Genomic DNA, 24,004 nt, shown 5'->3' on the forward strand with positions numbered 1-24,004 from the left:
CTGAGCAGAAAAGAGAGATATCATTATACAGCCACAAAGCAAATGGCTCAGACTGTAACTCTTACAAGTTCAGTATGCAATAGAGGTAAATGTATCGACTTAATCATAAAACCACCTAGTCATATGATTAACTTATGGTAAAAAGTTCCTGACATAGCCTCAGTACTGCCTTTATAACTAAAAGAAGCTTCTGTAAATTCTGTTTTATAAGCAAAGAGTTATAAATCTTACCAAGTATTTGTAAAGAGAATTTCAATGTTACAAATAAAAATGAACCAGAAAATATGGGAAGATACTCAAAGAATAAAAAAACCTAAGTGTTTTGAAGTCAGAAAGTAAAAAGATGTCTTTATAATATAAAAATTATAGAGACTTTAATGGATATAATAGAAATAGTTAATATGAATGGGAGTTTAATGAAATACATCAAATTTTCAAATCAAAATTACCTTTAAAGATTAGATATCTTTTTTTTTTGTTTTTCGAGACAGGGTTTCTGAAAGATTAGATATCTTAAAAAATCTAAAGGGGAAGAGGAAGAGAGAAGAGGAGAAGAGAGGAGAACTTGAGAGAATTGGATAGTCGAGATGGAGGAAGGACAGAGATGAGAGCAAGGAAAGAGATATTTTGATTGAGGGAGCCATTATGGGGGCAAGCAAGAAACCTGACACTAGAGAAATTTCTAAGAATCTACAAGGATGACCCTAGCTAAGACTCTAAGCAATAGAGAAGAGGATGCTCATAAGTAGAAGAGGATGCTTATATGTAGTCATATTGATGAATATCTTAAATGGCACTGTAGAACCTTTATCCAGCAACTGATGGAAATAGAGGCAGAGACCCACAGTGGAGCACTGGGCTGAGCTCCCAAAGTCCAGTTGAAAAGTGGGAGGAATGAGAAAATGAGGAGAGGTCAAGACCATGATGGGGGCACCCACTGAAACAGTCTACCTGAGCTAATGGGAGCTCACCAACTCCAGTTGTACAGGGAAGAAACCAGTATGATACCAAACTGGACCCTCTGAATGTACGTGGCAGTTGTATGGTTGGGGCAGACTATGGGGCCACTGGCAGTGGCACCAGGATTTATCACTACTGCTTGTACTTGATTTTTTAGAACCCAATTTCTTTGGATGGATACCTTTCTCAGCCTAGATATAATAGAGAGGGCCTTGGACTTTCCCCAAAGCAATGTGCCTTACCCTTTCTGAGGAATGGATGGGAAATGGGGTGGAGGGAGAAGTGAAGGGGACGGGAGGAGGGGAGGGAGTGGGAACTGGGATTGGTATGTAAAATAAAAAAAAGATGGTTTGTTTTCCTTTTTTAAAATAAAATAAATCAAAAAAATCTAAGAAATGTTACATGTTTCATTTCTATCCATGGGAGGTTTCCTCTCCTCTGAATAGAAATGGAGGAGAAGTGGATGTGGGTGACAGAGGGAGGTTGGAGGGAGATGGGATGGAAGAGTGGAAGGAGGAGAAACAGCAGTCAGGTTACAAAAAAATTAAAAAATGTTACCCAATCTTTATCTTAGAATCTAATCATATAATTAAATATGAAGAATAATAAAACACGGAGTTATTACAGTTATGTTACCCAATGATACTTATGTCAATCAAGTGTGTTTGAATGCCGTGCTATGAGCTATTCCATACAGGATAGCAGAGAAAAATCCCAAGATAACCAATCCTAACACTTGTTCTCAAGCCAAAGCCAAGTGGAATTCTAGTGAAGTTTGTGATGAGTCACTGTTTTCTTCACTTTAAATTGCAGCATCAGCAGCAGATGTTAGAGAAAGGCATTATAAATGAAACCAAATTGGGGTACAGGCAATGAAAAGGTTTGGATAGCAATATTCTCAGACAAACTTAGGCCAATGAAAAGACAAACGTTGTTCATCAACCAAAAAAGGTCTGGTGCTATGGCAGATCTCTTTTACAGCAAGGAGCCTAAGTAGTGTAGGGATAATGAAATAAAAGAGGAAGCTCGTGAAGTGTGTCAGTTATCCAAGATGAAATTAAGATAGTAAAGAGCAAAGAACAAGCCTAGTGAACTCATGTGGGGCAAGGGCAACCAATTGTTGCTCTACAGCAGTGGTCCTCAGCCTTCCCAATGCTACAACCCTTTCATTCAGTTCTTCATGTTGTGGTGACCTCAAACAATAAGTTATTTTCACTACTACTTCATAACTGTAATTTTGCTACTGTTATGAATAGTAATGCAGATATCTAAAATGCACAGTATGTGATATGGAACCTGTGAAAGGGTCATCACCCACAGGTTGAGAACCACTAGTCTAGGGAAAGACCTTGTATTTCACAGCATGATAAAGGCAGTGGGAAGTTGTTACTCATGGTATTTTAGTTGTTGGCTTCTGCCTCTTTATCTAATGTTCTTGGGAATCTGGGAAGTAGCTAAACTTCTTGGGGAAAAATGTGCATGTTTGTGAATTTTTATGAGAATTATTTATGGAATTCTACTTATTGAACTTCATTATATAAACTATAATCTTACTTATTTTTACTTTCCCTGCTATCTATCTAACCTTTTACAATAACGACAAAGTAGATGCATCTATGGTGGACTTCAGTCTTTTCCTTCACTTTTTTTAATGCTGACATCCTTTGGTATGACCTAGTTTCTAATACTGTGAATTTCTGAGTTCAACTCCTAGAGATGCTACATCAATGTATCTCAAGAGAGTCTTGTAATCTGTGTGTATGTTTAAATTTTTCATTGCAGACTCTAATGTAGCTGGCTTAAGTAATTCTGTTGGTGACAACATATGAAGACATAGTATTAGCCTGCCTCATTTTTGAGTTCTGAGAAAATATATTAATTATCTCTATTTAGTTTTGCTTGTTGTATGTGAATCTAGGAATCCTTCTAGAGCAATCAAAGAAAGAGTCTTCATTAAGAATATAACTATTGAGGACAATTCACCAAAGCTGGCTCATGCTAAGTAAGAAGCCATTTGTGTGTATATGAACATGTATATGTGCATGCTATGTTTCATGTAGGTGCAGGTGCATGTGTGTGCATGAGCACATTGGTGTGTGTGTGTGTGTGTGTGTTTTCAGAGATTACAGGTCAACCACCAGTGTTATTCCTTAGATATTATTCACATTGGCTTTATTATATCTAGTTTTTATCTATTTATTTAATTATATGTGTCTACATGCGAGTATGTATGTATACAGGCATATGCGTAGAAGACATAAAACAGCACCTGATCTCTTGGAGCTGGAGCTATAGGTATTTTCAGGATGCCAAGATTGTCATGTGGGTATTAGGAGCCTCATGATTATACAGCGAATGCCCTTAAATGCTGAGTCATCTAGCTGCCTCCCGCCATTTGTGTGTGTGTGTGTGTGTGTGTGTGTGTGTGTGTGTGTATGCATATGCATGCTACTTGGTTTTTGATACAGGTTCTATCACTGACCTTTGAGCTGATGAAACAGGAAACAGATAAGGTCAGCTGACAAACAACACCATCTTCCAGGTGCTGAGGTTGTAAATGTGCCATCATACACACCTTTCACATTGGTTCCAGAGCTTGGTTGAGCCTCTCGTGCTTGCCCAGGAAGCGCTTTATGATCAGGCTACCCGCTTTGCACAGAATCAGCCCCTTTAAAGGGATTTCTTCTGCAGAAAAGCTCAAGTGAGATTCCTAGGTTATTTTATTCACTGACTAGAGAAATTTATGAAATGAAATGGCACAGAAGACATTACCTGTGACCATCTCTTGCCTTTTATACAAGCATTAGTCAGCACAAGTTCCTCTACAAAGACCTGCAGCTACCATCAATAGCTTGTGGATCTCCTTTCCTCGAAACATGATTGTCTGAGACAGAGATTCTTCCCAAAGAATGTCTCTCTGCTAAGCAGGATGCAGAGGGGAAACTGCTTTTCGGTTAGTTCAGTTGCTACCATATATGCACGTGATTACTATTGTGCATTTTTATAAAGAAGCGTGGCCAGGAAGATGGCTCAGCAGATAAAAGTCCTAGCCATACAACCATAATGACCAAAGATTGATCTTCAGAACCCATGCAAAAAGCTGGATAGAATGGGGTGCACATGTAATCCCTGAACACCTACAGTGAGATGGGAGACAGATAGGTGACTCAACTGAAGGCTCTAGGCAGGCTAGCCTAGAATACACAATACAGTGGCAGAGACCCTGGGTCATCAAGCTGGAAAGTAAAAGCTGACTCCTGCCAGTGGTTCTCTGACCTCTAAACAGCTGCTATGATGAGATTACTGCATACACACACACACACACACACACACACACACACACACATACACACACACACACACACACACATCATACACAAATACACACAAAGTTTAAAAAATTAAATCAACTCACAAGCATATCTAAAATAAAATCAGGCTACACAGATAAAGTGAAACATAATCCCCCAGGTTCTCTCCAGCACACATATACCACAATGGACATATAAAGTCAATGTTTAGAAGGGACAAGTCTGAGAAGTAAATGTGTCTAAAATTACTTGTCTTTGCAATACTCATTAGTGAAAAATATGTCGATAAAACTAAGAGAATTTGATCAAAACCCACTTAAGAAAATCACAATTGATTTCTTTAGGATTCCACATGTAATTTTTGGTATAAGATGAATTTTCATGAACATGCTATAAACCTTGAAAACCCATTTTTAAACTTTAAGTGCTGATATGCCACTATAATTTTACCTACAATTTCGTACACTGGGGGACCGTTGCCTTTTATCACAGGTTTATTAAGTTTTACAGCGTATGAGGGTGCCATGTGAAGCAGAGAATTACATTTTCATTTCTTCTAACAGAAATGAGAGAAAAGCTCTAATACTTACCTTTCTCCATAAAACCTCTCAAAGAATTTTTCTTTCCAAGGTTCTGTTTTCTTTTCCTTCTCAATTTCTTGTCTTATTCGTAATTGCATTTCTGGGGTAAATTCTCCTGGTAAGAAATTGGCAATAAATTGAATTAAAATGATCATATCTTCTGCCAATTCAAAAAGACCTTGTATCATTCATTTGAGTAAACTTCACTGAATATCAAAGGTAAGAAGTGCAATGATCACATGTCTGATACTGCCCCTTTTATGAACATTGCTCAAATGGTCATTTCACATTAGACCAACTCCTAACTATGACATGCTATGGGCTGAAAATGGAACTGTATGTACACTGTTCTGAAAGAAATCATCTTGATGGAAGCGGAAGAGACATAATGGACTACGAAATATTGTCAAAAAGCCCTGTACAGGCCATAAGAATAATATATGCATTGGAAGCAAAGATAGGGCAGCACTTAATTTTTCCTAAGACAATTAAAGAGGATTACACTCAGAAGTTGATTTTTGAGTTCACTTTTAAAGGATGATCAGGCTTATGCAAGTGATTAGATCACAAGGCATGGAGACATGAATATGCATATTTATGTCCTTTCAAGTGGCTAATTCTGAGCAGAATATTGGATTATATTAAGTAAGAAAGGAAGACAAGAGTCAACTACCCAATGCACACTCTAAAGGGGGATCAGCATTCACCTCCGGAGATAGGAGCTCCTGATGGCATCCCATGATGGAAGAGCACAGCCAGGTAAACAGGGTGGAAAGACAGGTGATAGGAGGGTGGGGAAATCGTAGGACTCCTGCCTAAACAGCATGGAGGGATAGATGCATGCGGAAGTGGGCCAGCAATGGTCAGGATACCAATAGGTATCAGATTAAAAGTAGAGTTGCAGATACTATTAAAGTACCCAAGTGTGAGGGTGGGTGTGGCAGTTTGGAGAGAGCAGAAGGAAAAACGAAAAGTAAGGGGAAAATCCTAGGCTTAGTACAGAGCATTTGGGTTGGAACCAAGAGTGTGAGAAACAAACAAGCAAGATCTGCAAACACCGGAAAAAGATAGGGGTGAGGGGCAGGGACCCATAAGAACTGGAAGCTTATAGACAGTAGCATAAACCTAGGTGGTGAACAGGGCTGCTTGGAGGACAGGTACTGCTCAAAAGAAAACCTTAGGTTAGAGGTAATCATTTCTTAGGAAAAAGGAGATCTGGAAGTGTGAAAGGTCTGGAAAGATACAGGCCCAAGGATCAATTTGAAATATACTATGAATGCATAAGGTATGTCGTTTGATATGACATAGGGTAACAGTGTAAATTAAGGAGACTAAAACGCAGTTTGAGGAAATGAGGTGACACACGAGGACCGAGAGGAGGGTGTGAACCACTGCAATCAGAATGTGCTAGGAGTAGCGTGGGTATCCAAGAGGGCCAGGAACTGGGAGTGAGGGAGTAAAGTGCTGCATTTCATGCTTTTAGTCTTTCCAAAACCTTGGGTTGACCTCAAAGGAAGGAAATGATGACAGAACCTTCAGGAAAAGGAATGTCAGAGTTTCCTTAGAATTCAGGAGATTTAGAAAATACAACGGATTAAACTATGTCATAATTTCAAAGATATTATGTATCAGAATGAATATGAAATGTCTATGATATATTACACATTATTGAAAAATGTCTGATAATAAAAAATGGCCAATATCATCAAAGAATTAGTGAACTCCTTTAGAAAAGGGTGAAACTGCACTAAGTGAAAATGTATTTGCATTTCAGGGAGGAGTAGGGGAAACATGGAAGTCAGAGGAAGACACAAAGCTCAATACAGCATGTGAAGGTTCACTCTACAGTGTGTACTTTACAGAGTATGTGCACTCTACAGTGTGTGTAGTCTACAGTGAGTGTATGCTATGCAGAGTACTGTACAGAGTGAGCTCTAGAAAGTGTGTGTACTCTACAGTGTGTGTATTCTACAGTGTGTGTACTCTGCTTAGTATATGTACTCTATAGTCTGTATATTCTACATAGTGTGTGTACTCTACACAGTGTACTGTACGGAGTGTAATCTACAGAGTGTGTGTACTCTACAGTGTGTGTATTCTACAGTGTGTGTACTCTACTGAGTATATGTACTCTATAGTCTGTATAGTCTACATAGTGTGTGTACTCTACACAGTGTACTGTACAGAGTGTGTGCATGCGACAGTGTGGGAACTCTACTTAGTATATGTACTCTATAGTCTGTATATTCTACATAGTGTGTGTACTCTACACAGTGTACTGTACGGAGTGTAATCTACAGAGTGTGTGTACTCTACAGTGTGTGTATTCTACAGTGTGTGTACTCTACTGAGTATATGTACTCTATAGTCTGTATAGTCTACATAGTGTGTGTACTCTACACAGTGTACTGTACAGAGTGTGTGCATGCTACAGTGTGGGAACTCTACTTAGTATATGTACTCTATAGTCTGTATATTCTACATAGTGTGTGTACTCTACACAGTGTACTGTATGGAGTGTAATCTACAGCGTGTGTGCCCTCTAGAGTGTGTGTATTCTACAGTGTGTGAACTCTACTGAGTATATGTACTCTATAGTCTGTATATTCTACATAGTGTGTGTACTCTACACAGTGTACTGTACGGAGTGTAATCTACAGAGTGTGTGCACTCTACAATGTGTGTATTCTAATGAGTATGTGTACTCTACAGTTTGTATATTCCACATAGCATGTGTACTTCACACAGTGTACTCTAGAGTATTTTGCTCTTCAGAGTGTGTAAACTCTTGTATAGCATATTTTACCATAGTGTGTGTACTCTAGCACAGCGTGTACTCTACTCTAACAAGCATGTGTATTCTAGCGTGGGTGTGTATTCTAACAGTGCACTACTAGCGTGTGTGCTCTCATAATGCATGTGTACTTTAGCATAGTATGTGTGCTTCAGTGGGGAACATATAGTACATTCTACCCTAGTACATGTACTCCAAGATAGTCCATGAGCTCTAGCAGTGTGTTTGTATGTGCATGTGTATTCTGACACAGTACATGCACAGCAGCGCAGGAGTGTACTCTAACATAGTACATGTGCTCTAACAGAGCATGAGCACTCAGCATAATATGTGTATTCTAGTAGAATATGTCCACTGTAGCATAGTACAGTACATAGTCCATAGCTCTAGCAGTGTATGCACTCTAATACAGTGCATGTGCCCTAGCAGAGTGTGTGCACTCTAACACAGTACATGTGTCTAGCAGAGTGTGTGCACTCTAACACAGTACCTACACTCTAACACAGCACCTACACTCTAACACAGTCTATGTGTTTTAGCAGAGTGTGTGCACTCTAACACACTGCATGTGCCTAGCAGAGCGTGTGTGTTGTAACATAGTACCTGTATCCTAACACAGTGTACCTGCTATAGCATGTTGCATAATAATAAGATACTAAAATTTACCTTCTGCCAGTCGCTGTTTCCACCCTTGTGCTGCGTATGCAAAGAATTCATTATTTAGAGCTGAAGTACTGAGGCGTAAAATTCCATCACTTCCCATCTAAAAAATAAGTGGACAAAACAATAGTCCATCAGAAATAATTCAAAGTGAAAGCATGCAAAAGATAAACAGAAACTGAGTAGTGTTAAGAGGGTGTGTGTGTGTGTGTGTGTGTGTGTGTGTGTGTGTGTTTGTATTAATGCCTGATGTAGGAGGAAGGAAGGAAAGGAAAAGGAACTCAACAAAAGATGACTCCGGGGCATCAATCACATGCACTCTGCTTGTTGACTTCCAGCACAGAGACAATTAGTTCTGTCCCCAACTGTATCTGGGAATTGCCTATAGAAGATAAAAAGATGAAGCAGAGCCAAGCAGCTAAGCATTAAGTGATGGGGAATGAAGGAAGTTAAAAGACAAAGGCTAAGGGAATGCACAGGAGGGCATGAGCAGTGACGGACGAATCCTTTGCACAAAGCAGACATGGTGTGGAATGAAGAACATAAGGACAGGGTAATTTTCCATTTTGTTAGTACCCATATGAAGAGCAAGCATGTAAATTCATATAGCTGATACAACAAGGATCTGTTAAATAATTTGAGTGTATGCATGTGTATGCACGTAGTGGGAGAGAATGCATATATGTATATACATGCGTATACTGTGTGCATACTGTGGTATGGATATAGAGGTCAGTGGATGCCTTGCTGAGTTGCTTCTCTCCTTCCACCTTGTGGCTCCTGGTGATCAAACCCAGGGCATCAGGCATGGCAGTAAGTATGGGCCATCTTGCCAGCCCACAATTGCATATCACATATATATATATATATATATATATATATATATATATATATATATACATTTTTATTATTTTTTCTAAACTCTATCTTCATCCATTAAAATGATAACAATCCTAAATATGTAATACAATGTCTGCATGAATATACAGATAAGGTATTATTTAGGAGAAAAGAGGAATGTGGAGTCTCAAAACACATACTGTCTGTCCAAGTTTGGATCATTGAAAATGAAATCAAGAGAAGGCAGCATGAGGAACACACGTGTGCTGGTGACTAACAAGGCCATCTCCATCTAAGAAGGAACTGGCAGTCACTAAAATATTCACAAACGCAGTATTTCATCCATCCCTTGTCTACTCTCCATTTTTACCAGTATTTAACAGATAGTTTTTAGGTCACCAGTATAAGTTTACCCACCTGGTCCTTGTGTAGGTGTTAGCAATGAAGAAAAACTCCTCTCCTTAAGTTTTTAATACAGTTTTCATAGAGAAAATGCTTGTTCTTCTATAACCTTTCCATTTATTTGGGTTCTGTGTGGTTGGAATGATTACTACTGTCACAAAATCCAGAATCATCCAGGATACAAACCTCTGGGAAACCCTGTGAAGGAGTTTCTATTGGGCTAATTAATAAAGAAGACCCACTCTAATTGTGTGTGACACCACTCCATAGGTTGGGAGCCAGAATGCAGAGAAGAAAACAAGCTATGAGCCAAAATTCATCTCTGCCTTGCTCTTAGCTCAGAGGCTTTGTAATCAGATGCCTCTTGCTGCCACCATCATGATGTCTCTACCGTGATGAACTGTATGCTCAAGCTATGAGGCCAAGATGAAGCCTCTGTTCCCTACGTTGCTTCCTATAGGGTATTTGATTATAGGGACTTGTGAAATAAGTAATATAGTAGCTGTGGTATAGCTTCATCGTCAGCATGACAAGGTCCTATCTTTTGCGAAAACATCCAAGTCATTCTATCTTTTGACTGGATAATTTTAGAATAGCATTTTTGGAATTTATTCTAACCACTAAAAAACTAGGTGCCACTTGGTGATAAGTTGCCTATGGCTGGTATGCACGGATCTGAGAATTAAGAATAAGTCGGATGAGCTAGAGCCTGTTCCATGCATCTTGTTATCTAAATTTTAGATTGAGTGAGATTATAAACCCCCGTTCTAGGTGAATTACTTCTACTGGGAGGTGTTGCTTACTTTGGTACTACTCTTATATGGGGTTATGAATGCTCTGTGCATTGTTGGAAAACTAATAGCATGTCTGATCCACGAGTTATAAGTAGCAACCCCTTTCTAAGATGCAGTATCTGAAAGTATCTCCAAATACTCCTAAATTTAATATGGAGGCACAACCATCTCTACATTAGTAATAGTCTAAGTGATAGAGTTAAGAAGACTATGGTAGCTAAGATTTGCCTGGATACCTTGCATCTCTCATATGGTGGGACCACAAGGCAAAGAAGATCTACTACACAGATGGAATCATCCAGAGGCAGAGTGCTGCTATTCCAGAGAGGGATGGGTAGGAGGATGCTGGAAATGCTGAGCATTCACTGGCATATCTTGGTGCATGCAAAGCAGAATCACAGCAATGATTCATGCCAAGATGGCCATGGGCTCAGACTCTTTAGGGGTGATGCCTGGGTCCTGCTACCAGGTCTACCAGCAGAAAAGCTGGCCTAAGGATAGTCATAAATGGGTTTTAAGGGGAGATAGAAAGGATATCAAACATAGATTAAGTCCAGCTTAAGACTACTGCAGACTGCAGCTAACCCATGTTATCATCCTTGTTCTTTCTTTCCCTTTCCCTTACTTCCTTCCATTCCTTTATCCCCCTCCATGATACGTGACTGAGTAGTCTTCATCTAACACACTAAAGGTGCTACAAGTGTTAGAATGAGCAAGCAATGGTGAAACTCCATCTGTGTCAAGAGACCTATGAAATACATACCAGCCAGGATAACTGCATGCCCTAGCCCCACCCATGTCTGCACAGTTGTGGACTTCTGCTCAAGATCAAAGGTTTCAAGGCAATCTGTAGAATCAACCTGGGAACAACTCAGGTCCATGGGAAACAGGAATGATTAGAAATAAGACATAAGCCAAGGAACTCAGGCTTTAAATTCTTCCTAAAACTGACCTACTGAGTGTTTCTCAAGTAGATATGAAATTCTAGGTAAATGGTTTCCAGGTCTATGTTTTGTCTTCAATTTACTTCTATATTTCATGACCCTTTTCAGTCTGAGTCACAATCCATGAAGCCTATGCACTATACACTAAGTAACAGAAAACTCCAAAATGTTGAAGACTCAAAAAAAAAATGCCTAAAAGATCTATGCCTACAAAGATAGCTTCAGGAATGTGGGAAGATGAGAAAGAAAGGGGCAGAAGATATGGAGATATCACTAAAATGCCATTGGAAAATTTAGGAGACAGATGATCAAAGGAAGGTAGACCTTGGATGTGTGAAGGTCTTCAGGATTAAAGAGGTAAACATACCGTGAGCATTTTAGAGGAAAATCAGAAACACCAAGTTTCACTCTGACAGGAGTAAGTTAATGTCTACCCTTGAAGACAAGAAGATCTTCCAAGAATGTTGCCAAGTATGTTAAGGGATATGCTTCTATGCCTAAAACATGGACAGAGGACCTTGGTGGTGAAGCTAATCCACTGAGAGACATGAAAATGGATTCAGATCCTTGTTTCAAAGGTGGATTTAAAATAAGATTAGCAGGTGCAGGGCAAGTTCCACACAGAGCAAAGGAACCTGTGCACTGAGGAGTACGTGTGCATGAGACACAGAAGGGCAGGTCTGACTTGTTCTGCGTTTGGGGTTATGTAAGGAGCTGATGTATCTTCAACCACCTATGTGATGTTCAGAATCTCTAGTGTTCTCCATAATGGTTTCCTCGCTACCCTTATTTTGGTTAGTGAAAGATTTGGAATTTATCTCTGGCAGCTCACATACAGAATTTTTGTTTCACATATTCTTCCAGGCTGGGGGCTTGGCTACTAAATTTGAGACACAAAGACCAGATTAGCTCTGACAGATTCTCAAGATCTGAGCACAGGAAAAAGTAAGTATGATATAAACACATTCTAGAACGTGGAAGCTAGCCCTAGAGGAAAATCATTTTCTTTTCAAATAGAAAGTACACGAAAAGTAAGGTTCCTGGCCTATGTAAGACAGCACAATTAACCACCACAGCTGAAAGAGACTTAGGAAATACGTGCCAATAAAACTTTTAAAATGCACTATTAATTTTATGGTCTTTAAAAATACTGTCTGGAAGAAATAACACTTTAATGAACTAGAACAATAAACATTTCTGAAAGGTTAGTTATTTATTGATGAACTATAAATTCTGTTTTTTTTATTAAGCATGATAGAAACACTCATTCTGAAAAAACTTCTCTCATAATGAAGTGTCTAGCTAAACTATTGATCAGCTATTCTTCCTTTTAAATTAACAAGGGAAAAATTGACCAATATGATTTCTCTAGGGTAAGTAATAAGAGTAGAGAGAAATATGCTAATATACAGATCCTGGCACAATGTAAAGATTTAATCTTTCTTGATGAGTTTATCATCTGCCTTTGACATTGCTTATTAAAACATTTTATCTTGTTGTATTAACACATGTCAGTAATCATATTTTTTGGATGTTTAGGCAGGAGGTTTGCTCTGAGTTTTTGATGACAGCCTTGGTACATACATAGCAAATTTTAGCTCATCCTGGTCTCCAGACTGAGATTCTATTAATCCTCCCTTTAAATAAACCAACAAAACAATGACAAAAACATTTAGGAATAGATGGATGTCAAATAGAATTCAAAGAATTAAACAAACATTGTTATATAAACACTATGCAATAATATCTAATATCTGAACTCACATTTAATAAATTAATCTTTTAAATTATGTCTGCGTGAGAAGATGTGGGGTGGGCAGGATTCATATAGTCCAGGATGGTCTTTCCTTGTCAATGATGATGAAATTAGAACTCCTCTTCTTCCTCTAGCATCTCCCAAGCATTGGCAAAAAAGACCACCAAGCTAGAGATAATCTTTTGTTTGTTTGTTTGTTTGTTTGTTTGTTTTTTTTTCGAGACAGGGTTTCTCTGTGGTTTTGGAGCCTGTCCTGGAACTAGCTCTTGTAGACCAGGCTGGTCTCGAAGTCACAGAGATCCGCCTGCCTCTGCCTCCCAAGTGCTGGGATTAAAGGCATGTGCCACCACCGCCTGGCTTAGAGATAATCTTTAACACTATTTTTCTTTGTCTTATTTTGTTTCCCTTCCAGGTGATTTCCCAACACAATGAGAACTCTTACTAGAGGAGCAGAGAGAAGTGTAGAGAATAAAGAAAACTGGCAAACAACAACTCACACCTAGAAACACACGCAACTTAGATTTCATTCGTAAAGCAAAAACCTGACGAAAAGAATCAAGTTAGTGTATGCAGCCAAGTAGAGAGCTGGCTGAAACAGTGCAGGGCGGCCCTCCTCATACTCACTGTTAATAGGGGACTAACTGTCACCACACCTGGAAGAAGTGGAAAGAGCAAGGCGAGAAATAAAAACAGAGTATTGAGTTGTGGGTGAGGGGAAGAGAGGAAGCAAGGTAGTCAATACCATGGGCAGAATGTCCAGCAATAGGACCTCCTGAGCCCTGTACTCTATACAGCATTCAGGCCCCAGCCCAATGGAGTCAGAAACCTTGGGATCTTTAGCCAGTCATGATAAAATCTGGCATCTGAAAGGGACAGTTCAGACTTCTATGTGTGGACATACTGTAAAACAGAGCTATCTGGCAGCAATCCAACAACTTTCATGTGTGAATTTAGTTTTGTCTCTACATTGCAAAAGAAAAAGAAAACATGAAACTATTTTTAAAAATTCATTTTATTTAATTTGACCTACTTAAATTTTTATTTTTAACATGTAATTATTTTAAATATTGTTTGTGAGATATTTTATATTCTCTTTGAAAATTATTTGTTATTCAGTTGTAATTCTGTTCATGGTATCTTAACACAAAGCAGCCATATCTCCAGTCATGAGCAGTTATATGACTGGCAACTGGCTACCATATTGAGAAGTATAGCTTCATACTACCCAGAATCATTAATATGTTGCGATTGCTGAAATCCATTAGAAACATGAGAGGAGCTGGGACAGGCGGTGATGAATAGTATAGTGGTTCTCATCTGTAACCCTCCCTCCTCACAGACAAAAGGATCACTAGGGTTTATTCCTAACCTAAGTGACCCCAGGTTCAGTCAGTGAGTTTGTTCCCAGGAAAAAAGCATCCCCCACCACGAACAAAGGCAGAGATCTCAATAGTAAGACAGCAATGAGAATAATCAGGAATTATTTGAAGAGTAGGCTTAATCATAAACATGTGTACAATGTGTGTATGAGACTACCCAAGGAATATGACTGAATCATAAGAGGGCTTCAAGTGGGATGCTGAAGAGTGCTTATGACAGAAAGTGTGTGGAGAAGGAGACACTTCTTAGAGAATGAAACAAAACCACAGAGTCAGGTAGGAAAATAGAGGAAGCAGCATCATAGGTGTAAGGGGAAGAGTGTGCGTGGAAGATGATGAACTATCACAGGTATAAGGGGAGGGAGTGTGGGGTGAATGATGATGATGAGCTAGCACAGGTATAAGGGGAAGGAGTGTGGGGGCAATGATGAGCTAGCACAGGTGTGAGGGGAGGGAGTGTGGGGGAATGATGAGCTAGCACAGGTGCTAGGGAGGGAGTGTGGGGAGATGATGAGCTAGCACAGGTATAAGGGGAGGGAGTGGTGGAGATGATGAGCTAGCACAGGTGTAAGGGGAGGGAGTGTGGGAAGATGAGGAGCTAGCACAGGTGTAAGGGAGGGGATGATGTACATCATGCATGTGCTAACACCCATCAAACCATTTAGCATTATTTAGGTCAACATAGTATACAGAGCACTGTGCAAGCTGTTGTTTCCACTAAAAATAATCAATATGATCTTTAGAGGAAAGGCAACTTAGACAGGGGGACACTCGCAGGACACTGATTCTAATACAGTGTCATTCTGGAGAGCAATGAGCTCTGAGATCTTGCCACTGAGTCACTACATCCTATTTGGTCAAGAACTCTGGTGTGAATTAAAGTGAGAACACTCTTCCCCTAAAGAGCGAGTTCTCGTTTTTATAACCGATCACTCAGTGGGATGTAGACAGCTCAGGAGACTGAATATATATGTTCAGGTTTCCCTTGCAGGAAGGAATTTCTTTCTTCAGAAATACACAAAGCAGTGTCCTTTGCTTTACAGAAGCTTCTCAGTCTCAGGAGGTCCCATTTATTCAATGATGCCCTTAGTGTCTGTGCTGCTGGGGTTATACGTAGGAAGTGGTCTCCTGTGCCCATGTGCTGTAGAGTACTTCCCACTTTCTCTTCTATCAGGTTCAGTGTGTTCGGACTGATATTGAGGTCTTTAATCCATTTGGACTTGAGTTTTGTGCATGGTGATAGATATGGATCTATTTTCATTCTTTTACAGATTGACATCCAGTTTCGCCAGCACAATTTGTTGAAGATGCTCTCTTTTTTCCACTTGTATATTTTTAGCTCCTTTATCGAAAATCAGGTGTTCATAGATTCGTGCCGGACTTGCTGAACATAGTGGACAATGAGGAATACTGAGAACTCAAGAACAATGGCAGCGGGTTTTTGATCCTACTGCACGTATTGGCTTTGGGAGAGCCTAGGCAGTTTGGATGCTCACCTCACTAGACCTGGATAGAGGTGGGCGGTCCTTGGACTTCCCACAGGTCAGGGAACCCTGATTGCTCTTCGAGCAGATGAGGGAGGGGGACTTGATCGGGGGAGGGGGAGGGAAATGGGAGGCGGTGGCGGGGAGGAGGCAGAAATCCTTAATAAATAAATAAATTAAAAAAATAAAATAAAATAAAAAAAAGAAAATGACGAGAGGAAAGGGAAGAAAAGAAAAGCCACAAAGCCATAAATATTTCCTTATTGTTGAGGGTTAATTTTAATTTTTTTTCTTAATTAAAGTAATATTCTAAACGTAAAAAAAAGAAATACACAAGCATAAGAGACACGAGTAAAACAGAGAAAAAGCATCACTAAAAGAAATAGGATACAGAAATAGGATAAGAATGTGCTAAATAATGTTTTGCAAGTGATGTTTGATAATTACTTTCAGATATAGACTAAGCCAATATTCCCCAAACTGTGTTTTCCAAAACAGCTAATATAGTAGATAACTTTAGGTAAATGCATCTAAGAGAAAATTTTCTTCCAATAGGTACAGTTCCAATAGTTTGTGTCTACTATTAAATGTAGTTACTTATTTATTTTCCTAGCATAAACATTCTCCAGTATCCTGGTATTTTTATGGGTTCTTATGCATAAGAATGAGTTACACAATGTCTACAAAATGTATCAGCTTGTAATCTTTTCATAAAGCAATTATCAGTGTCTTGTGGGACAACTACTTTCTGAGACTATAGTCAGGAAAATTACACACAGCAATGTGTGAGGTCGGGAGCAGACAAACCATTTAAATCAAATGACCATGTTTGTGCTTCTTATGAAATCCCTGGATAACCAATAAATGAAAACATCTTAAGATCTGGACTTGGAATAATTTTTTAACATATTTCCAGAATGGCAGAATGAAACATTCAATGTAATCATATGGAATTGAAGAAAAACTATGAAAAAATGGTATCATAACTCTTTCTTTTTGCAGGACATCAAGGTGAAACCCGGCTATAGACAGCAGCAGACACAGCCACAGCTGGCCAGAGCACCAGGGTTAACGGACACCAAGTGCTCATCTTTCTCCTGTGCCCACCTTCCCAAGGCTCAGGGAACAGCATGGAAGAAAATATAGAAAGACTGCAAGGAACAGAAGTTTGGGGACTGATGAGAAATAGTGTTTCCTGGATATGGCAGGTCTGTCACACTTATACACTCTTGATAGCTGTGCTTCCCTAAATAAGACTTGCACAAGATAAATCCGGTCAGCATTCTAACATGGGTAGGGGAAGAGGTCATGAAGAAGCCCCTATCTAAGGAGTTATAGACAACTGATGGGTGTTGGGAATGGATAGTCAGATTTATTCAGCGAAATGAGCCCCGGTAGGCTGAGTCCTGTACTCATGCAAACACTGACAGCAGTAATTGGAGTCAGCAGGTTATACAAAAGAGGACGTGCAATTGGGAGGGAGGTACATTGGAGAGGGGACCATGGGCGAGTTGGAAGGGGGAATAGGAGGTAGATATGAAAAAAGCCATTGCACATATGGATGAAATTCTCAACAAATAAATTAAAATATTATTTAAATTCAATGCAGGCAGTCTCATTATTTTCTATTCTTTTTTAATCTTTACATGTACAAGCAACTCTTTAAAAATGAGATTTTCATTATACAGACATAAAGACATACAAGAATTTTTTAAGTTATGTCATTTTCATCCTTTCACCCAATTTAAAAAATGCACAAAATCAAAGTAAAATGAACAAAAGAGAAACTTTGGAGAGAAAATATTATGAAGAAAATCAACATTTAGATGGAAAAGTGGAAGGCTTTTGTGTCATAATTGTTATGACAGAGTTTCAGAGCTGATTTTCATAATAAAAGCCTCCCCTGTTCTTTGCTGAGATGATTGCCTGTCTTCCCACTGCCTGCTGCCTTTGTGATAGGCACTCAACACCAGGACGAACTCAGGAGGTACAAAGTTCAGCAGAGAAGGTTGGAGCTAGATCTGCTGTGCTCAGGAGGAGGTTAGCTGTCATTTTGAACTAGAAGGATTCTGGCAGAGGCATGGCCAGGAGTAGAGAACATCTGTTTATTAAGATCTGAATATATGCATTGAAAAGAGCTCCAAAAAGCAAAAAGGATTGTCAGTTCTCAGGTGGCATAACAGGAAATAGACTTGTGGGAAATTATGCTCTCTCCTCACAAAATAAAAAAAATATTGTGTGTGTGTGTGTGTGCATGTGTGCTATATGTACGTATGTATAAATTCCTATGGGTATTTATTTTCTGAATGCATGCATTTATAAGTATATATTATACACAGACACACATATTTGTTTTCCTTATGGAAATTCACATTGTAAACAACTTAATCACCTAGCTAAAATGACAGCTTCCAGCTCAAGCATTCAACTCTGTTAAGATGATCAGCCAGATGTTGGGAAGGCCATTCTTTAGGACAAAACACATAGGAAAGGAATTCTGTAGGCCTCCGTGACCAAGAAAAAGAAGTTTTTCTTAGCAGGAATATTCAAAGTTCTTTTCATAATTTTAGCTTTGAATTTTAGTACATACTATGAGGACAAGAGTCTGAAAGACTCTTCTAGAAGGCCCTAGAAAACAAATGTCAAAGGAGAAGCTCAAATTTGTGCTGTGCACGGGCTCAGTTATTAGGTTTCCACTAGGAAATGTGCATGGGATTTTAGGGACTCTCCCCAGCTGCTTTATCAGAAACAATAATTACTGTCCAGTGACACTGCTCTTCTCTTTTCATATTCTGAGCCCCCTTTAAATAAGTAGTCTGCCCTCATTGGCCACACACCATGGGCTAATTTCAGTAGTGTTTCATCAGCCAGTTCAGAAGGAAGGCAGCCTAGGGCAGAATCAGTAAGAACAAATAAAGACATCCAAAGATAAACATAAGTCCTCTGAAAGGTGAGCCTAACGTTAGAATAGTTTGCTTTGCTATTCACGGAGCATCTATTTCAGGACATATCAGTAGACACTGCTGGCCACACCTCGAGGCCATCTGAGAGACATTTATGAGAAGCGGTGCTTTCAAACCGATGTAAAGGCAGACGATAAGATCTGAACAATCTTAGCAAATATGAAAATGTGTACATATAACTTTTGTTTGTTTTCTGAGATCGGGTTTCTGATGTAGTCTAGGCTGGCCTTGAATCCCATGTGTAACCAAGGATGAACATGATCCCCTGATACTGTGACCTCTCTCTCCAAAGTTCTAGGATTACAGGTCTGCACATTCACCCTCAGCCTGTGCCTGTGTATTAAAGGGCTATGTCTCTTTTATTTTTTTCCAGTGTTCCCTCTGTGGGAGGGAAGGGGTTTGGAAAAGAAGACTTTCAATGTACGCAGTCATCAAACAGAACATGAATGTTCTAGTTGGTGAAACTCAAGCTCATGTTCTCAGAGATAAAATAAGGTTATGGTATAATGTAGTGAGAACCAGTGAGTCAGTGTTTCTATTTGTAATACTCTGAACAGCTGTGTTTAAATGACGAGCTATTAGTCACCCATTTCTTTAACAAACACTTCATAAGCATCAACTACGTGCCAGGAACCATGAAATGGACAGACGGCTTCTGTTTCCACAAGAGCCTGGGCCTGACAGTAGGAAAGGAAAGAAGGATACAGTGTTGGCAAAGTAAGAGAAATCCTCAGAGCAGAATGGACATTAGGAGAAACCCCCGACTCTGGCACTGGTTTGGTTTTATTTCCTTCTTTGTGGCTTATAAAATACTTTCTCCCTACTTCACATGCTTCCCCCATCCTCATTTTAGTAATGGCCCCTTCACTTTACTGTGCAATAAAACCTAGAATCAATAATAATAACTGTCATTAATTTAGTGCTTGCAACAACCTTGGTCTCATTTTGTATTCAAGACTATAACAAAATTCCACAAACACGAAGCTTATGAACAGTCAAAACTGATTTCTTGATTTTTGAGACTAGAGGGTCTAATATCACAGTATCTGTAGACTTGGGGTCTGGAAAGACACATATCTTGCTTAACATACTGTGTCATTTTGCTATCTAACGTCAAACAAGCTAAATCTATCATTTTATCATGCTCCCAAAGGTCACAACTAATGCCATCATCATAGCTGCTGGGATTTCAACATATGCAATATTATATATAATACTGATATGTAAAATATTATAATATATTATTCTTTACAATGTAATATATATATATATATATATATATATATATATATCATAATTGTGCAGGAGGGACACCAACATTCAGACCAAGTATCAAGGCAGGATCTAGCCTCTACAAGCCTTCCTTTCATAAGATACTAAAGTGCTTTCCTTTAACATGAGGCTGTTCTAGCTCTTCCTTTTGGCCAAGGCTGATTTTCTAGAAGTCAGGGAAGTGAGGACTCTGTGTGGTAGAGGAGGGAAGGCATGGCCGCAAGGACATCCTTGCTGCTACTGTGGCTTTAATAATGTTTGGCTGGAAAATTGTAGCCCACAAAATTCATCTCGCTGCAGTTCAATTCCATCACCAGTTAACTTGGAATAACTAGCAATTTAATTCAGAGTTTTAGTGATGGATAAGTGAAAAAACACACACAAAATGCACCCAAATGGCCCTGGTCTGGACAACAGTCCCAGGAAGGTAATGAGGGGCTAATGACATGAAAGCCTCAGGTGGACTGAAATGTTCTTGAAAGAAAAGTTGACTTCACTGATAACACCTCTGGACTGTTGGGATGCAGCAGGCATCCCTCCAGTGTACACCTGTGGACTGTTGGGATGCAGCAGGCATCCCTCCAGTGTGCACCTGTGGACTGTTAGGGTGCGGCGGGCATCCCTCCAGTGTGCACCTGTGGACTGCAGCAGGCATCCCTCCAGTGTGCACCTGCGGACTGTTGGGATGCAGCAGGCATCCCTCTAGTGTACACCTGTGTACTGTTGGGATGCAGCATGCATCTCTCTAGTGTGCACCTGTGGACTGTTGGGGTGCAGCGGGTATTTCTCCAGTGTGCACCTGTGGACTGCAGCAGGCATCCCTCTAGTGTACACCTGTGTACTGTTGGGATGCAGCATGCATCTCTCCAGTGTGCACCTGTGGACTGTTGGGGTGCAGCGGGTATTTCTCCAGTGTGCACCTGTGGACTGCAGCAGGCATCCCTCCAGTGTACACCTGTGGACTGTTGGGATGCAGCATGCATCTCTCCAGTGTACACATGTGGACTGTTGGGATGCAGCAGGCATCCCTCCAGTGTACACCTGTGGACTGTTGGGATGCAGCAGGCATCCCTCCAGTGTACACCTGTGGACTGTTGGGATGCAGCAGGCATCCCTCCAGTGTACACCTGTGGACTGTTGGGATGCAGCAGGCATCCCTCCAGTGTACACCTGTGGACTGTTGGGATGCAGCAGGCATCTCTCCAGTGTACACCTGTGGACTGTTGGGATGCAGCAGGCATCTCTCCAGTGTACACCTGTAGACTATTGGGATGCATCATATCTACCACTTTGCAACAGTAGAGGAGCTAACTTGTAGTGGCATTTCAATTTTATTTTAATAAATAAAGACTGCCTAAAGATCTGAGAGTAAAGTGCTCCTACTGGTCAGCCTTACAGACAAGGTTATGGTAACACACACCTTTAATCCCACTAGCCATAATGGCACGCACCGTGAATTCCGGTAGCTACACTAGTTGTCATAAAAACTGGGCATTGCATGCCTTTAATCACGGTGGTACATACCTTTAATCACAGCCCTAGAGAGGATTATAAAACTGTAGGAAACAGCTCTCAACACACAGTCTCATTCTGGGATTCCTGGAGGCAGGGTCGCCATTTCAGACTGAGATTGAGGTAAGAGTCAGTGGCTCGCTGTTTTGTTTTTTGTATTTTCAGGAAGATACGAACCCCAGTTTCTGACCCTGTGCTTTTATTAATTGTACTTCACTAACTGAAGGACTCTTCCATACCAACTCTTCTGCACCATATGCCCCAAGTTCCCTGAGCCTCACCGGCACAGACACTACTCCTGAGGAGAACCTGGTGCCCTTCACTGCTCTGATTAAAGCATGGGATAAAACCGGACTCTTTGAATATGGCGGACAATGAGGGCTGCTGAGAAGCCAAGGACAAAGGCACTGGGTTTTGATCCTACTTCATGTTCTGGCTTTGTGGGAGTCTAGCCAGTATGGATGTTCACCTTCCTAGACATGGACGGAGGGGGGAGGACTTTGGACTTTCCACAGGGCAGGGAACCCTGACTGCTCTTCAGATTGGAGAGGGAGGGGGAGAGGAGTGGGGGGAGGGGGAGGGAAATGGGAGGCTGGGAGGAGGCGGAATTTTTTTTTCAATAAAAACAATAAAAAAGGAAAAAAAAAGGCAGTCTACCTCTGGAGATGCCTGTCTGCTTTTTTTTATGTCCATGTGAACTCTGTCCATCCTGATCTAACAATTCAGAATAATAATAATTATTTAGTTTGAAGCTGTGACAGAAAAATGTGAGTTTGAGAAAACCAGTTACATAGTGAGATCTTTTCCTCAAAAATTTATATTAAAGTAAATCAATTTGTTTAGAGGGTGTGGCAGACACTCCGTACTACTGTAAAGTACCTCTAGTGGTCCTCAACCTTTCTAATGCTGCGGCTCTTTAATAAGTTCTTGTTGTGGTAACCTCCAACCATAAAATTATTTTTGCTGCTACTTCATAACAGTAATTTTGCCATTATTATGAATCATAGTATGTATTTTCCAATTGTCTAGGTAAGCTTTGTAGAAGGGTCGTTAAACCCCAAAGAGGTCACAACCCACAGACTGAGAACCACTTATCTAATGGGTCAAAAGCTTGTATAATTCCCTTCAGCTTTTGTGCATGAAGAAACTATAATTTGCTTCTAACTGACACAAAATGGGAGTGGCGATGGTTACATGAAGTGAAAGTCATCCCATGCTGATGGAAAGCCCCATCATCCCAGATGCTCTGGACGCTGAGGCCGGATGACCTAATTCAAGTGGATTTCCGATACAGCTGAGTAGACAACCAGCCTAAGATACCCTGAAAAGACTTCATCTCAAAGTAAGAAGTAAACATTGGGCTGACCATGTAGCTCAGAGATGGAGTACAGTAGAGTATGTGAAAGGCTGTAGGTGTCAAAGAGATGAAAGAGAAGGAACACTTATAAGAGGGGAGAGGAAGGGGAGGAGGACAAGTGGACGGAGGAGAAGGAGGAAGGGAAGGGGAGGATGGGAAGGAGGAGGGAAGGGAGGAAAAGAAGTCATTTAAGAAAAGAATATCCACACTATTATTTCCCTAAGAAGAGGGGTAGCCCTTTAAGAGCTGCAGGCTTCAAAGACTCAGAAAAACAAACACTTCACCTGGTAACATAAGGAACTTAGATTTAAGTGTGTGTGTGTGTGTGTGTGTGTGTGTGTGTGTGTGTGTGTGTGTGTGTGATATGAGATAGAAAGGGTATCATGAAAAGCCAGAGTGAGATCTTGGGAGAGGAAGGAAACAGGGTAAATGCCTGCAATAGGAAGGCTGAAAGAGGGGACAAAGCAGACAAACTCGGGGCCAGAAGGGAACCAACTGAAAAGGGCAAGAAGCTGGCCTGACAGACGGTATTAGGAGGTGTCCGTTTCCCCCTGAGCCATGAGAACAAGAGAAGCAGCCTATGTCTGAGTCCTGATGTCTGCACACACTTAAGCTGCAGAGCTGGGGGCATGCTGTGGTGGAGGCAACGCCGGGCAGACAAGAAAAACTTATTTGAGTACTTCTCCTTTATCAGGTCTGTTTTGGGGTATGTGTGCTTCACATTTAAAGAATACTGGGAGAGAATATAGCTATTCAAGACCTATGGAAAATCTACCAAAGACAGGAGTTATAAACAGCAGGTTTTAACCTCTAGGAGGCAAGGAGCTTTTAAAAAAAACATTCAATTAACTCACTTACTGTGTATCTAAAATGTGCCATTATCTGATACATCATGAAACACAACCCAGTAATCCTGTCTACCGGGTACCTTAGTTAAATGATCCCATAAAAAACATCCAGATATCAGAAGCTACTATTACTACTGTCCTTTCTGT

The 24,004-nt window shown here is 40.2% G+C and overlaps 1 protein-coding gene across 1 annotated transcript in view; it reads right to left on the minus strand.

The window, feature by feature from the left end:
* Positions 1–24,004, minus strand: part of LOC121441872 (putative Polycomb group protein ASXL3) — a 147,948-nt gene that overhangs the window by 11,011 nt on the left and 112,933 nt on the right. The window contains exons 9-10 of the mRNA XM_041643204.1: positions 8,313–8,409; positions 4,862–4,967 (exon numbers count right to left, since the gene is read on the minus strand). Coding sequence (XP_041499138.1) covers positions 4,862–4,967; positions 8,313–8,409 — 203 coding nt within the window. The remainder of the gene's footprint in view (positions 1–4,861; positions 4,968–8,312; positions 8,410–24,004) is intronic.

This window comes from Microtus oregoni, unplaced genomic scaffold (assembly GCF_018167655.1).
Source record: "Microtus oregoni isolate MIOR12 unplaced genomic scaffold, Mior012 000082F_ref0000272, whole genome shotgun sequence".
NCBI lineage: Eukaryota > Metazoa > Chordata > Mammalia > Rodentia > Cricetidae > Microtus > Microtus oregoni.